At 38.3% G+C, this 17,504-nt stretch overlaps 1 protein-coding gene across 1 annotated transcript in view; it reads left to right on the top strand.

Annotated features, from left to right (window-relative positions):
- Positions 1 to 17,504, top strand: part of ADAMTSL1 (ADAMTS like 1) — a 347,780-nt gene that overhangs the window by 188,143 nt on the left and 142,133 nt on the right. The window contains exons 3-4 of the mRNA XM_042877544.1: positions 3,478 to 3,605; positions 16,564 to 16,609. Coding sequence (XP_042733478.1) covers positions 3,478 to 3,605; positions 16,564 to 16,609 — 174 coding nt within the window. The remainder of the gene's footprint in view (positions 1 to 3,477; positions 3,606 to 16,563; positions 16,610 to 17,504) is intronic.

Genomic DNA, 17,504 nt, shown 5'->3' on the forward strand with positions numbered 1-17,504 from the left:
TGAACAGTGAATCCTTAGCTTGTAATGGTAGATATTCCTTAAGCCTGCAGTGTATCCATAATCTTCTTCAGATTTGGCTCTTCAGGCAATGCTAGAATTTCAGGCACAAGCTTAACTGTACAGTTTGCAAGAAAGAAAACCACACTACTTACTTTAACATTAAACGTGGATAGAGTTGAAATGAATTATGTTTATTCCACTTGTTAAAAAAAAACTTGGATCTTGTTCCAGCTTGAGATCACATGCTTTCTGGGAATATATAGGTCTTATAACAAATCTCAGAATGCAAATAACAGGCACATGGCTCCCCTCTGGGTGGGAGTACAACTTATTTCTGAAAAATTTGGACCTTTAGAATGTCTAGCTGTGCTGATGCTTATAATCTGTGATGAGGTAAGAGTACTTGTTTTATGTGATTTTACCTTGCAACCCTTTTTAATTATGTCTTTGACTGGGCTTTCAACCAGTGCTAAACAATCAGGACAAGAACCCATTTTTTAGTTTTCTTGTGAAGTAAAAGCATAAATACAGACTTCTTTCTTAGCTGCAAAAAAGTACAAACACAAAGTTTTATTCTAAAAATACCCTTCAGAAAACAGCTGAAATAAACTTGATAAACTGGCATCCTGGTCCTTTTGTCTCACATTTGTCTTTTAATGAGATTGTATCTAGATGATGGATGGCATCTGTAAAATTGGTGCATGTGTGATCTTCTGCAGCTGTGGGGATCAACCACATTTTGAGTTTGAACACTTACCTTACCTTAGATTTTACATTTACCCATTTACCATTGTGTTTAAAATAAATCATATTGCATTTTAATAAAGGTAAGATAAACTGATAATGTCAAATCATTGTCACTCATTCATTAGACATATCCAACATTATGTCTCACTGACTAAATTAATTCATGCTTTTTTTCCTAGCAGTAGATCCAAAGAAAAATTACATCATACTAAATGCTACGGAAACCTAAAACTGACTCAATTACTCATCTAAACTACCCTCCAAAACCTGTTTTGCAGAAGGAAGTACTGTATGTGTTTAAAATACCATTACATACTGCATGCCATGAAGCAAACTGAAAATGGAGGCTGGTAACAACACGGAAACATCAAGTTACTCAGCACAGCTAGCACAGTCCACTTTGGCAAAAGTGCAAAAAATGGGGCAGCAGGATCGGAGTAGTAGAAGTCCTTCACCAGAGCTGTTAAAGGAGAGCTTGCCTTCTGTATGCTTGGTTTAACTTCCTTTTTTGGAATTATTTGAAAAATTTAAAAATAAATTAAAAGAAAAAAAAGTTTTAAAATTGTTTGGACTTCCTTTTAAGTCATTCTTTTAATACTCAGCTTGTCTTCAGTGTTATTTTCTTGAGCCTCTTTAGTTTGATGACAGTTTTCATTTCACCTCAGTGTTCTTTGAACCAGATCTAAAGGTCTTTCAAAAGGACTGGCTTTCTTTATGTCAGCCAAATAGACTGCAAGGGACGTTTGTATATTTGCCTTCTAAAATGCATGCTCTGGTTAAAAAATGAAGGGCACGTGCCTTTGAAGGGTGAATGAACAGCAACATAAGGAATGCAGCAGACGTCCACTGTGAAATGCCTGGGAGTTACAGCTGAGTGGATGGCCTGTTGCTTTATTCTACCATTGTCCTGCCTGATACTAGCCTCTGACTGAACTCTCCCTGTCAAAATAAATGACCATGTTTGGTTTCTTTGCAGGGAGGAAAACCCACTCTGCCCAAACAGACAGACAAGATCAGGTTTGGGCTGTGCCTTGATGGAAGAAAGAATGGAAATAGAGGGAAATAAGAGAAAGTGGCTGGACAGGTGTCTTACAAATCTTACTTTTCTTTCTTTCAGACAATTTATCCATTGAATTTTGCCAATTTGCACACACTCTGAGCTAAGTTAAGCAATTTTAAAATGATCAGCTCTCATTTAGTTACTCTTAATTTATTGTGCCAGTCTATCTGGCTTTTTGGAATGAACAAAACAATGTAATTACTCTGTCAACTTGAGTAAGTTAAGTTCTGATCTGTAAGCTTGCTTCAGGGCAGAAGACTCCCAGGGGATGGTAGGAACAGCACTTGGAGTGTTTTTATCTTTCAGATGTATGGAGCTGATGACTATCAAAAGGTGCAAATGTATACAACACTGTGATCATTGGCTCTCTGTGGGAGAAACAGATTTGATGTGAGACTTTAGCCTTGTTACTGAGTTGAGTATAGAGACAATAAAAGACATGCTCTTCATTTCAGGTAGCCTGGCTATTTATTTAGCATCACAGATGACACTAGTGGGTGTTCAGGAATGCCCTTGAAAAGTTTTGTAGGATTAAGTGATTTACACATTGGAAAATATCTCTCAGTATTGGTGGTAAGACTATACAATGCATTCTTGGCTTGTGAAAGTAAATGGAATAGTTAACCTCTTGCCTCGCTAAATCCCAATTAACATGCATTTCATATCCTAGTGTGCCAGACTTAACCCTTTTCTCCACAGAAACATTGTTCAGTTTGGATCTCAGCCTCACATGATGATTTCAGTATCTTCCTTATACTGATATATATTAAAACTGCTCACAACTCTAAACCATCACCAACACTTCCTTTTTTGCCCATGAATAACAGTATTCAATACTGGTGTTTTCCAGTGGGTTTCAGATTTCATTACAAACTTTTACAGAGCTTCAGTGAAGATGAAACAATTTTAGTGTTGTGCTATCTCTGAAATAATCCCTGAGTGTTGACAGCTGACATCAATCTTCTAACAAGTTCTAGCAGTATAATGTTGCTTGCTGTTTTTTCTCTGGTGAAGATGTACAAAGCTTTGCTCATACACTTGTCTTCTCATTTATTCCAAATACAAGTAGAAGTGTAGAATTCAGTGTGTGACTGCCCACAGCAACATTTGAATGAGTACGCTGCCTGATCACTCTCATGCATAGGTACTTCGATCTTTGGACAGAGAAAATGTAATGATAGTTCCAATTCCTTAAGGTGAATGCATGAAAAGTTTTGTTAAATGTATTTGTATCATGTGGATTTGCTATGCTGTGGTTCTTTTTCTCCTGAGCAGCACCTCGGAAGGCACTTTTTTATATGCCATTTCATAGTTTCTAACTCAGCGGCAAAAGTTAAAAGTGCAATTTCCAATGTCTCCAGCTCTCCCTCTTCCTTTTAATCAGGAAAATACTTTTCTTCACTGCTGCCCAAAGTACTCTTCTATAATAATCATCACCAGTCTCAAACTGAGACAGAGCAAGATACTCAAAAGATGAAGGCAAATTCATACAGCACTCTTCCCTAGAAGAGCATCTACCAGTCAGTAGAAATGCCAGAGAATGGATTTATACAGTGTCTTCAATGACCATGACAATATCCAGAAACAGACAGAATTAAGCTAGCAGCAATATTTTTTGTCCCTGAGGTGGGTTTTTTTGTGATTTTTTTTTTCTCTCTCCCTCTCTTCAGAGCTCCAGAACAGCTCGCTCAGAGGAAGATCGAGACTCACTGTGGGATGCCTGGGGTTCATGGAGTGAATGTTCACGCACGTGTGGAGGAGGGGCTTCATATTCACTGAGACGTTGCCTGAGCAGCAAGTAAGTGGGAGAACGCTTTTTACATTACTGATGGGAGAATTTGAACTTCTGGTATGTGTCAGACTATAAGAAGAAGCCAGTAGAGGTCTTGAACTATGCTGAAATTTCCACCTCAGTGTTAGAAAATTATGGATTGTGTTTTATGACTCAGGCAAGCAGCCAACACGTTTGATAAGGCAGCACACTCTTAAAATATAGTGGGAACCTATGGAGATACAAAAGCTGCTTGGACAGCTTGCTTAACTATGCTGAAGGCTGCCAGCTACTGAAAAGTGAAACCTCCCTACACTTTTGCCATTTGAGCAGTAAGCCTTTTCACGTATTTATACCAAACTACATCTAATTCACTAGATTTAGCGCCCCACAATCCCAGCCACACTGAGACTATAAAAGCATCATATTGACCCAATATGATATCCTGAACTATGTAAGAAAGAATTTACCCTTCTGCTAAGAGTATCCTATGAGTTAAATTTCAAGTTACAGTATTTCCATAGCAGCAAACCTTCTCCAGGAGGCAGGGGTCGATTTGACAAGTGCAAAAGGTAGGCTCATCCTCGACTATTAGCTCTCAATGGAACATGGGCAAGTCACTTGATAATATTTCCACTCTTTGGTGTATGAAATTTTCATCTATAAAATATTTCTAGCAAATGTTATTTCTTCATACTTCAGGGAAAAAAAAAAAAAAAAGGGCTGCATTAAACAAAATGTATGTGAAAAGTATTAACAGATTTCTGATAAAGGATATGAAGAAAAACTCCAGACTTTGTGCCTTCCTGCCATATTTGATACCTTGTATATTCAAACATTAAAAGTATAATACAATTTTCCATCCTGCATATTTTCTTATGTATTTTTTTCCTGTGCTTATAAACCTGATGTTAATAAAGCAATGACAGTATGTTCCAATTTCCTACTTTGCTTTTTAATCCATAGTGCTGTATAATGAGCACAAAGCATTCAATCATAAACTCACAATAGAATGTTGTGCATTTTAACTATCTGTGGACAGTTTGGTCTCCTCTTTTCAGTAATTATTGGTTTAATAGTGTGCGACAGTCTACTAGGAGGGGAAGTAATAGGCAAAGGTATCTGCCACAACCAGCATAAAGAAACTGCTTTTCTATTCCATTCCCATGAAAAGAAAAAAAAAAATTCAGAATTGTTTTTAAACTTGGGGCCTAATTCTCATCTCATGCTCATTTCAGAGCAAATAGGGGTTCTTCAAAAGACCTTGCATTCAGGAACTGCCAAAGTGGGAATTTGCTTTCAATGAGTGTATCTTAGAGAACTAAGTGATGTTTTGTACGGGCATAAAATCCAGGCATTTTAGGAGATCAGGAGCATCACTTTAATACAAGGGTTTGCTAAGCCTCTGCCTCAGCTGTCATTAGAGGAGAAGAGTCTTTGGACTCCATAGTAGTAATAGTAGTCATGGTAGTTCTACAGTATGCAAGCATAAGCCATTCCTCTGGGTGGTCTTTCCCAGTAAGCATCTCTTTGATATGGACTAGGGAATAAAGATCCAAGTCACACAGTTCTACTTTCACACAGTACATTACTACTGGACCTTCGGTGCAAAAGCAATGCTCCTGTCTTTAGAAACCAAATGCAAACTTTGGTCCATTCAGACCCAGGAGACCTTTATTTCCAGAATAGGATGCAGAAAGTTAATTAGATGCACAGTTTTTGCTAGCCAATGTCAATAAATCACAAGTAATAAAATTTGGCCTGGAATTAGCAGAGTATCAAATATGTGATAGATTTTCCTTTTTCCCAGTGTGTATGCAATTGCTAATGAAATAAGTGTTTGAAATCTTTTTTTTTTTTTTTTTTTTTTTTTTGTGCTATGCAAGCATTTTAAGTTGCTAAGAAAAAAGCAGAGAGAAAGCAAGGGAAAAAAACTCACTGATACTTTGAAAGTTTGAAAATAATGTTCTCTTGAAGTCTTTAAAATCTAGAAAGATTAGAAAAAATATCAACCTCTTTGGGACAATTTCTTGGTTGGTACAGTTATCTCATGTATTTTGCCACATGTAATTGCATAGTAGAATGAAGGAAGATACTACTCCTATCAAATGAAAAATAGCAACATATTTAGATGGTTTGGAGCAAACTTATTCTAAGTATTTTTGTTTCTGGAATGAATGTTTGTAATGTTTTATGCCTCTTAGTTCTGTATGAGATGACTTTCAGACCATTAGATGAAAGGACAGCCCAGAGCATCTACTTTGACGAAATGCAAAGACTAATGGCCCTTTCCTAAATACTGCTAGTGTTTGCAGTTAAATCAAGGAAAGCAGTTTTATTTCCAGCTTTTGTTTGCCAAAGTTATCTTAGTCCTTGTGTTATTTGTTTTGGGAACGTGTTTTGTGTTAAGCTTTTCCAGCTGTGACAAAAGAATGGGAAGTGTTAGTGAGAAACTCTATTTTCTAGTGTTTTAGATGGTAAACATTTGAGGGTAGGGGCTACTTAACATTACATGTCATTACAACAACTGGTCTTAATGATGCTAAGAACATTTAGTATGATAATGATATAAACAAATATGCCAGTAACATTAAGAGATGGGAGTTGTCAGCCTGAGTCAACTACACATCTATTATCCTGCACCTAAATGAAAATCAGCATGTGACTTAAGTGGCAGAATCAGCCCCAGGAAGATAACATTCTGATAATTAGTAGGTGAAGACTGGACTAGAACTCAAAGAATGATATTTTTCCTGCTTTTGTTGGCAATAACTCTTAAACTCTGCAGCTACTTTTGTTATTTAACTAGAAGAACAATACTCCCTTTGAATTTTACAATTGTTTGCCTCAGTGTACATGTAATAGTGAAATGTCCAGCCTCACAGCAAGTTGGGTAAAGAGTCGTATATTTTTGTTAGTCCAAAATGTTTTGCCCATCAGTTTCAGCATCATTTTTGTTACAAAGCTCAGAAAAAATAAAATAATCTTTCTCCACTCCATAACAAAATGTCCTGCAGCAGTGATGGACGAAACCTATAGGGAGGAGAACCACTTCTGTTTCTCCTGAGAGACAAACTAGTTGTTGTGGTTCTACAGAGAAGTTTTATGAGATATTGGATATTTGGCTGCAGGGGTGCTGAAAATTCATAGGCTGCTCTGAAAGTAATGCCTCCTATTTCTTTCCATGGAAACTACAAGAGATACAAAGAGCACTGTAACAATTTGATAGAGCAAATTCTTAGCTATAAAATGTTATCTGCCAACATAGCCACTACCAGTAGCTATGCATTTTTGCCAGCCATGAAGAGGAGTCTGCATGGCACAGTGATAAAAATCTGCACCAGTGGAGAGGATCCACTGTAACACAGCTGCTACAGTGGCATTGTTGCTAGGGAAATGTTGCCTGTCATCCAGATTTCATCAGTGTCCTGGTTTCATCAATATTCCATATCAAGACGTCGTGCATCAAGCTGTTTAGTGCTGGAACATAGTGCCAGGCAGCTGCATTCCTGCCCTTCCTGCCTCATCTTCTGGTAGTGTCAACTATTCTTACATGAGTTCTGTATCTCCCAGAAGAAAATACACTGAGAAGGGAGAGACTGCAGCTCACAGAATTCTCCAGTTCTCTCCATGTGATTTCTGATTCCAGGTAAAAGAGGTAAAATAGCATAATGACGGGGGAGAAAGATCTCTTCCATTTCCAGTAGCACAGCAAGCAACATGGTCAGAACTCCTCTCTCTCTCATTGGTTGTATTTATTACCTGTATCTCCTTTTCATATTGTCTTATATTCTTTTATCATTTGTAGTAAATTAATTATCCCTCCTTGTCTTGGTTCGGTTTTCATACTTTTCCCCCCTCTCAGAAGAGGGAATGGGAGGGGAGTAAAGTCCTGTCACCTGTGATGAAACAGCTAAGTTGTGACAATCAGTCTGAACAGATGGAAGTCAGAAGGCACCAAATCTGGACTATACTGTGGATATAGTAGGACAGTTCAGCCAAGATCAGCAATGTTCTCCATGGTCTTCAAACTGTGTGTGGGGCCTGGAGTTATGTTGTAAGAGAAAGTTTTTGTCTCTGGCCTGTCTCTGGCAGTTTGAGTGTTCAGCTTAGTGTCGTGGTGAAGCAGTCAGAGTTGACAGTTTGTCCAGGTTTCAGAAAATCCAGAAGGATCACCCCTTTCCTGTCCCAAAAGAAAGTACACATCACTTAAGCCACTAAGGGCTGTGTCTTGAACTTTTCTTCAATGAGGAGTTCAGATGTTGCTCTGCTCCATGGATGGCTATTCTGATTCTGGCTTGTAGTGGTAACATGATAAAATTCATCACTGGTAATAATGCAATCCAGGAAAATGTCACCTTGGTGACACTATTGGTTATGCAGATCCTGAGAAATTTGCATACAGTATTCTTTCTGTTCCCAAGTGAACATTTGTGGAACCCACCTGGTACAATTTTATCAACGTTCCAACATTGCCACCATCATTTCCGCTGCATTGAAACATATTTTTTGCATGATTTGCATGGGCAAGCTCTTCAAGACACTCTTCATTTTGCGATGTGACAGCTGTGCATGGCTGTACATTCTGTCCAGAATGTAGCTTGCCTTTCATGTCACTGTTGCCACTGCTGAAATGTACCACATACCACCTCACTGTGCTCACGTCCACTGTTTAGTCTCCAGGATCATTCAGCAAGCACCAGTGAATGTCAATTGGTGTCATTTTTCCTGCATGGAGGAATTAAATGTCACAGCTTTCTTTCATATGCACTTCTGTGTCAAATGCCATTTTGTCCAAGTGCCCCTCTGCTGCCATCTCTCACACAGCAACAAGATGCAATGAAATACTGGTGTGAACCTCTATTGCCATCTTGGACCAGGCTAAAATAAAAAAAATTTGGAGCTGCCTTTATTCACAGGCAGAGCAGGTGAAGAGATGCTGGAATATGGCCACTGTCTGCTTCCTTGGGATGTGACAACTATTATAATCCATTTATGTCACAGCAGAACTGGAGTGAAAATAACTTTATGTCATAAAGCATAGTGATAGTACACATGTGTGTCAGTCAAGGTATTTAATAACTGTGTATATGTTGATTCAGGCAAACTGAAACAGAATAATAAATGAGGAAATCTTCTTTAGATACCTGAAAATCTGGGATTTAATTCATTTACTAGATAAATAAATTTACAAATTTATTTCATGTACTTGGTTGTTCAGCCCATTGCAATTGCATATTATTGCTGGATGAGATAATCCATAATTAATTCTCAGTTTTATTGTAGCTTCACTTGGTCACCTAGTAAAAAAGCCACTTAAATGTATGTTTGAAAATAGGCGTAAAAAACCAGCTAAATTTGCAAAAACTATGTCAATTTTATGCTGCATAACATTTTTCTTCTAACACAGTAGTCACAAGAATTTTCTGATGGACAGAATAATTCCTCTGCTATCATAAGGTCTATAGAATAAATAGCAAAAAAACTTTTTGAATCATTGCAAACATAATTGCAAAATTAACTAACTTAAACTAACAAAATTAACTAGGACTAGAGAGAATGGCCTTCAGTTTTGCCAGAGGAGATTCAGGTTGGACATTAGGAAAAAATTCTCTGGAAGACTGGTCAGGCTCTAGAAGAAGGTGCCCAGGGAGGTAATGGAAGTCACCATTCCTGGAGGTATTCAAGAAGCATTAAAATATTGTACTGAGGAACATGGTTTAGTGGGAAATATTGGTGATAGGCGGTTGGACTGGATCATCTTGAAGGTCTTTTCCAACCTTGGTGATTCATTGATTCTGTGATTCTATAAATAAGACCCACAAATCTAAATAGTATTCTGTAACACATGTCATAGAATTCCCAGGTCACTTGAAATATCAAGTGGGAGGATGATTCTCTCTATCCTGGTAAAAATATAACTGTATGCTAATGACTGTAAATTATTTTCAGACTCGCTTAACAGCTGTTTTATCTTCTGTTTCAGTAGATAACTGTAACAGTTTTATTCTGTTATGGTCATCCTCCCTGCTATATTAGGTGATATAAATTTTTGGAAGAAGTTTTGAGTAATTTAATTTGTAGACACTTCCGGTTAAAGCTGTACCATCAGGTAGTATTTTAAAAAAACTATTTTATTTACCCTGGGATTAGTCAAATCCACGTTTATAAGAACCTTTCCTGTTTTGATTTGATGAAGGAGCACTTCCAGTTTTCAGCAGAAATCATAGTTCCATTCATTCTAATGGCAGAAGCACCAATCTTAAATCTGAGTCAATACTATAGTACTCTGAAAATTTTACACAATTTAGATCAGCAGTGTGGTCTGTGGAATGGCTGCTGGTGTTCTTTGAAGAACAATTACTCACATTATGCTAGCTATCCTAATCTTCATTTACAGTGCCACAGTAAAGTAATTAGAAAGAAATCAAATGCTTTCATACTGTTGTGTTCCCCTGCAAACCATTACTAGAACTGCCACAGGAATATTACATGCTATTGTAGGTCAGAAACACATCTGCGCTATAATGAAAGGTAGTCAACCTTGTACCCAGAGTTGAGAGAGATAGATATTATTTACATACATACGAATCTGGATTGAGATGTGGACTGCCTTGCAAAAATGTCTGTGAATCATTTACTTGGAGCCAGTTTGGCGTAGCGGCTAGAGTGCTCAAAAGATATGGGTTCAAGCTCTCCATTCTGTGTTTTCCTGCATTCTGCTCTGGAGCCCTCAACACAAGAAAGAGGTGGAGCTATTGGAGAAGGTCCAGAGAAGGGCCCCTAGGGTATTTAGAGGGCTGGAGCGCCTTTTGCACAGAGGGAGAGAGCTTGGCTTGCTCAGTCTGGAAAGAAGAGGAGTCCAGGGAAATGTCATTGAGGCCTTCCGGTACTTGAATGGTGCTTATAAACAGGAGTGAGAGCCACTTCTTAACGAGGTCTGGTAGTGGCAGAATCACAGAATCATAAAATGGATTGGAAGCAGCCTTTAAGATCATCTGGTTACAACCACCCTGCTGTAGGCAAGGATACCTCCCACTAGACCAGGTTTCTCAAAGCCCCATCCAGCCTGGCCTTGAATGCTTCCAGGGAGGGGGTATCCACAGCCTCACTGGGCAACCTGTTCTAGTCTCTCACCACCTTTAAGTAAAGAATTTATTTATAATATCTAGTCTGAACATACCCTCTTCCATTTCAGAGCCATTTCCTGCTGCTACCTGCCCTCTTAAAAAGGGACGTGATTTTAAACTGAAAGGAGAGATTTAGGTTAGATGCTAGGAGGAAATGTTTTTCTGGTGAGGCACTGGCAGAGGCTGCACAGAAAAGGTGAAGCACAGCACAGAGGCTGCCCCATCCCTGGATGTGCTCAGGACCAGTTTGGACAGGGTCTTGAGCTGGTAGGTGGAAATCAGTCTACAGCAGGGTGTTGGGACTGGATGATCTTTAAAGTCCCTTTCAATCCAAGCTATCCTGTGATTCTGTAATTCTGTGAGTCTATGATGTACTGCTTATAAGGCCACATTCACTGGAAAACTCCTCTATGTTCATAATCCTTTCAATAAATCCGTTCTGAGATTTAAATGAAAAATAATTAAATCAGCAAGGTCCTTGCATGGTGTGGAGTTTTTATCAGCCATACTGCATTTAAGATGGAGTTAAGTTGTGATGCCATAAAGCCACAAATTGTATGTGAGAGAACAGGAGCAGTTTAGTGGAGCTGGGATAACACATAGCTCAGACGTAGGTTCAAACTTACTCAAAGCACAGGGAACTTGGTGTTTGTATTCGGCACAACTGTTTTGTAGAGAACAGCTGCAGAGCTTGGATCTAGTTCTGAGTTCAGGCATGTTGAGATTTGGGATATTAATACTTTGGTGCCAGTGATAGGCTCTAGATGCTATCTTTGTGATGGCACAGACCAGGTGAGATTTAATATTATGTTTTCTCTTAACTATAGAGATGGTCCTAACCATTGTTTTGCTGAAAGGCATTTCTTTAATTGCTGCTTTTTTTCTTTCATTTCTTGGCTAGTGAACAACTGAAAAATATTTTCAACTGTAATAACTTGCTGTGTATATGCAATGTGTTGTATGTTCAAGTTAAAGAGACTTTTAAAAAATTCTTAGGAAAATTAAAAATACTACAGTGAAGAGCACAAGAGAATAACTGTATATTAAATAATCCCATAACCAACAGCAGTCTGAAAGAAATCTGATATTTTTTCTCCTGTTTTTCCTTTATTTTTCTCAAATTTGATTTTTCTTATTTCAGTTGTATTGAATGGCTCTATTTTAGTGAAAGTTTAGAGAGTGCTATTTATTGCTTGCTGTTAGAAAATAACACTTAGTGGTTCTGAGTAATGCAAAGAATATTTGGAAACTAAAAATGGAAATAAACTATACTCTGTTTAGCAACTTTTATAGTGAAAGTCCAAGATGTGCCTTATTTTTGAATAAATATTATGCCAACCTTAAACTCCAGCAGTAAGAAGCTATCCAGAGTAAGATCTTTGTGTTAGTGGAAGCACTGTTGGAACTATAGATATCCACTGTAAGTTCCAAATAAAATTCTCAATCTTAACTCTTCCCCTTAACTTCTGGAATTTAAAATGAATTTGTGACTTCAACTTAGTGTTATCTTTAGAATGTTATCTTTTATCTCTGCCAAGATCAATAGATATATTAGCTTTTATGGACTGCTATTTTGCCAAGGCTGAATGAATGGCCAAACATCATAACTAGACTAGCTACCTTTAAGTTACTTTGGCTATTTCTAGTGTTATAGCCTATCATGTAAATAAAATTTTAGAAATTAGATGTCATTGTGTAGGAAATATTTTGCTGTTCAGGTTCAACAATGTTGTTCACATGTTCTTCAAATTCCTAAACAATCAATAAGATTTGGGTTTATGTTAATTATCACATAAAGCCTTTTCTTTTTAGATAGTGGGACCAGACGTACCCTCAGCAATTTTGCTAGTGACATTAAGCTGAATTGTGCAGTTGATAAAATAGAAGGAATGGATGCCATCCAAAGGGACCTGTACTGGCTTGGAAAGAGAGCCTTAATTAGATTCCACAAGTCCAAGTGCAAGGTGCTGTACCTGAATCCGGGCAATCCCAAATGTGTGTACAGACTGGGAGAAGAACTCATTGAGATCAGCCCTGCAGGGAAGGACTTAGGGGTTCTGGCAAAAGAAAAACTTAACATGAATCAGCAGTGTGCACTGGGACTTGCAGCCTGGACGGTCAACACTATCCTGTGCTGCATCAAAGGAGTGGTGGCCAACAGATTAACAGTTTGCGCTTGCAGACCAGAAAGCCAGCTGTGTTCTGTGCTGCATTAAAAGAAGATTGGCCGGCAGTGAGAGGGAGGTGGTTGTCCCCCTCTACTTATTTCTTGTGAGGCCCCATCTGGAGTACTGCGATCAGTCTTGGAGCCCCCAGCACATGAAGAACATGGAGCTCTTGTAGCGGGTCCAGAGAAGATGGTGCCCTCTCCTAAGAAGAAGGGTTGAGGAAACTGGGCTTGTATAACTTAGAGAAGAGAAGGCTCCAGGGAGACCTCATCATAGCCTTACAATATTTGAAATATTTTTCTTACAGGTGTAGCACCAGAACTAAAATCTGTCCCACAAGAGTGGTTATCAAAAGATGTGAAAATAAAGAGAGTGAATATTGTCCAGCGTTACATCAGTTTTCAAATCCTGTGGTGAATAGTTGCATCAAAATTCTGATCCACAGAAATAATCTACCTCTGGCTCTAAGTTGCTTGCTTATGTGGAGACTTAGTTCTTAAGAAAAGCATTTCAAACTCTGATGACCGCTGAGAGTGGCAGGAGTTTATGAGGTCCACCTCTGCACATCTCTTTCATCACCTCTGGTAATTACAGATAAAGGCAACTCTGGTTTGGGATTACTATTCCTTCTGGCATGGATTATTGCAAGGCTTCTAGCTCTAGCTGAGCACAGCACATCTACTTTAGAACTTTGAGGGGGGAACTTGAACTAAATTCCTCTACAAACTGGAGCCTGAAGAAATAAATACGAGGCTTTGGTGTTGTTTACATTAAATGAAGTGAATATTTTAATATATTAAAAGTTGTTAACCTCTTTCATAAACTTTACTGGAAACAAGTGACTAAGTTTGAAGAATGAAACATGATTCCCAATAGCTTGCTTTTCTAACATATTCATGTGATAATAATTGCTTGTCAAGCCAAGCCCTGATCCACCTTCTTTCTCAGCAAAATCTCCTGCAAAGTGGGCCTGATGACAGAGAAGACTGTAGAAGTAGCTTTTATTGCTCCCCCTCTTTGTGTGCTCTCCAAGACTAATTTGCTATCTGGGGTGAATTCTGACATTTCTGAGTGTCTGTATAGTCTCTTGTTGATCATAGGTCTCACATTTAATCCACAGAGATCAGAGGATGTGTGATGTCTCTGCCACATAATGTGGCCTTACTAATCTGCTGTATTCCTTCCTTGGGAGCTAACTGCCATGTGCTGTGCTATTCTGCAAAGCATCCAATGATCTGTGTCAGTAGTTCAAACCTTACCTACAGGAAAAAAATGTGGCTCGGTCCAGCATCGCGCAAGGAGCTGTGTTTTTCTCTCCAGCAGGATTAAGTTGGTTTCAGCATTCTCTGCTTTAAGCAGAGAAAGATTTAGAAACAGAATTTACATTTAAAAATCAAGATCTTTTTCTTAAACAGCTACTCTTTAAATCAGCTTTTTATTTTCCAGATTTTTTTAACCATCTATTTTCAACAAATTCTGTAAGTTTTAGTCTCACAGTGGGTGCCTGAGATTAAGAGAATCTGGAATACCGAAGCAGCATAGATCTGAAACACAAAATATTCTACAAACCTGCCATGAAAATGTATGAGCTTAGGCTGAAAACAGCTTTCAGGCTTTTGGCTGATAGTTGATAATAGGGAACTAATGATTTTAAACAACAAAACTCATAAGTTTGATCCTGGCAAGGGGACAAAGGGAGTTTTGCAAGAGTGGTTCCTAGCATTCATGAATCATCACAGCATTGGCTTAATCCAGAATTGCACATTTGTTCTGAACAACTCTGGCCATTAGCCAAAGGAGAGGAATTGGAAGAAAAATCTGAGTAGTTCTGTGGCAAATGTCTAAGTGAAAGTACCTGTGCTTTTCCATGGTGCAAACAATAAGCAAAAATTGTGTTTTTTTATTTTAAAATGGAAAATATGAACTAAATGTGTAAAGAGGAAGTGACTATGAGGCAAATGACAGAAAGGAAGTTTCAATTTCTGTGGCAGATCAGTGCTTCTGAGGTTAATAAATTATGGAAATTCAACAGCAGCAAGTCTGCACAGAGGAAAGGTATGCCTGATGGGTTGTATGGCATTTATGAGAGAGATGCGGGGTGCATATATAACTTGCAGGATAAGAATTGAGATTGTGAGCTAGGACTGCCCGCATTCTACATGTATGTTTTTTCATTTGCTCTTGATAGGTGTAAATTAAGAGTACCTTTAGTGAATGTCTTGGAGTGTAAACAGAGCTTTGGCATGAAAAACAATATTGCTCAGAAATGACTGGCGTGTTGCTTGATTTCTTTTGCTTTTTTTAATCTCAATACTGCTATACTAGTTGACACCCTATTATGAATATTATTTTTATTATTTTATTGCTAAACTGTTTTTCCTAGTGCTGGATGTCTTCTGCACACTTTTACGTTCTGCGGATGCATGCAGTGGTAAAAATTTTTGTGAATTAATTATGTAATATTATAAAAGCATGAAATGTGTACTATCTCTGTTATGCTTTTAATAGGATTGTTATATGCTAAATGCTCCAGAGCACAATGTATTATCTCCTTTCAGGTATGTGAGAAAGGTAGAGGGAAGGATGCTTTTAATAATGTAAAGGCAAGCCATTCGGTTTATTCTAGAGTTAACAACAGTGTGGAAAAAGTTTAATCTTAAAAAAGAAGAAAGAAAAAAGAACCCACACAAACTCATGCAGATGATGTCTTTTCTCTTGGATAGTTCAAAATGGTTTGGATTTAAAAGTTCAGTCTTGGCAGGCATTTAGTCCTCAAGGAATGTGTGCTTGTTAAATCCTGACCAAAAAAAAAATATATATATAATATATATATATATAATATATTATATACATATATATATGTATGAAATTAAGAAATTAAAAATGTGAGGAATTCCATTCTTTTGAAGAATAATCTTTAAAAGCCAAAATGAACTCTGATTTATACCAAGGACCTCCATGGAGTAAAATCTGAGCTCATAAAACACACAAATCTCAAGATCAATTACTCAGAGAGCACATTGCTGAGGGCTGAAAAGGTATCTGGATGCTGACCTTTCCTCCTGGGGGCCTCCTGACATCTGAGCTGGTATGGGTCTGCTGCACATGAAGGGGAGCACATGTGGGGGCTCTGACACTTTTTGACCCCTGCTGGTCCAGCTCTATTTGGATGCCATTGTGCAGGAGGGCCTGGAGAGGTAGCTAGAGCCTGGTAGTTTGGGGGCCTGTCTTGTCCTCATATCTTCCCCCTGCACCAAGAAAGGAGAAGTCCCTTCGACAGTGGGCCACCAACAGATCACTAATGGCCCGGAGGGGCAACCTGGTTGCATCCCAGCTCAGAGCAGTAGAAGGGCGGGCTCAAAGCTGTATGCAAGCGGGGAAACTCTGGTGAATGTGGTTCAGATGTTAACAGTCAGCTGTGCTGTGCATACCAGTCTCCAGCCTCACTTGTAAGCTAATGCTACCTTTTAGAACTTCATTTTCTTAGGTAGGATCTGGGGAGTTGTAGAATTCACATCTCAACATCCATCCAGAGGCATAGAGGCCTTTCTTTCTGGGAAGAGGATTGGTGGGGGGACTTGGTGATTTGACATCCTCTGGAAAAATACAGGTGCAGTAAACACCTTGTTATTGTTTGTTACATTCAGCTATTAATGTTTTGTGTTTGTTTTTAATTTTTGGACACAGGACCTGTGAAGGGCGAAACATCCGATACAGGACATGCAGCAATGTGGTAAGTGAAGTCTACCTTTGATATAACTCAAATAATCACGTATGAGTGTTCATATAACAAAGTTTATTTGCTCGTGTGATAGTGGAAAAACAATAACATCTAAACCTCCTTTATATCACAATACCTCTAGCAAATCGTTGCTTTCTTAAGAAGCTGGCTCAACAATGGCATAGCATGGTGCTAAAATTGGAATTGCAGTCACAATCTTTCTATGGAGTCTCTCATTGAAATTTCAGAGTTGCTCAGTTGCTTATTCCCACTCAGCAGAATGGAAGTCCACTTATGTTCCCAGTGCTAGTTTTGCAGGCAGCTGGTTTACACTGAGTCATCTGTCAGGTTTGAGGATTAAGCTGTTAAGAACAGAAGACAAGTTAGTAAGAGATGTACGTTGCTGTTCACCTGTGTCCTCCCAGCACTGTAATTCTGTTGCATATCTTAGAAAAGCAAATGCTTTTGCTTGCTATTTCTATAGAGAATGTAGTTTTCAGTACAATAAAATAGGAAACTTCAACTTCCATGCTCACCAAAGTGAAAGCGTGTTTTCACTGATGAAAATGGAAATAAAGACTTTCATACGGAAAGTTTTATTGGGTGCCAAGGATTGTGAAACCACTCAAATTACATGAAGCAATGTCAGTTTTACCAGTAAAGATGGAAAATGAAATCAAACATGCTTAGGGCCAAGCTTTCTCATGCCTGATAGAACATATTCAGAAGCTTTTCAATAGGTGCTTTGTCTGAAAAAGTTAAAAAGTTTAAGCTAAAAAAAAAGAGTATTTTCCCTCATGTTTCGCTTATATTCTTTTTGGTAGACCACAGTTCACAATGAAAGAAGTTACTTGCTTCAGTCTGAATTTCCCATGCTTCCCATTTCTCACACTTCTGCCTCAGAAAT

Source organism: Lagopus leucura, unplaced genomic scaffold, assembly GCF_019238085.1.
Source record: "Lagopus leucura isolate 7727_CA_CO unplaced genomic scaffold, USGS_WTPT01 Super-Scaffold_100018, whole genome shotgun sequence".
NCBI lineage: Eukaryota > Metazoa > Chordata > Aves > Galliformes > Phasianidae > Lagopus > Lagopus leucura.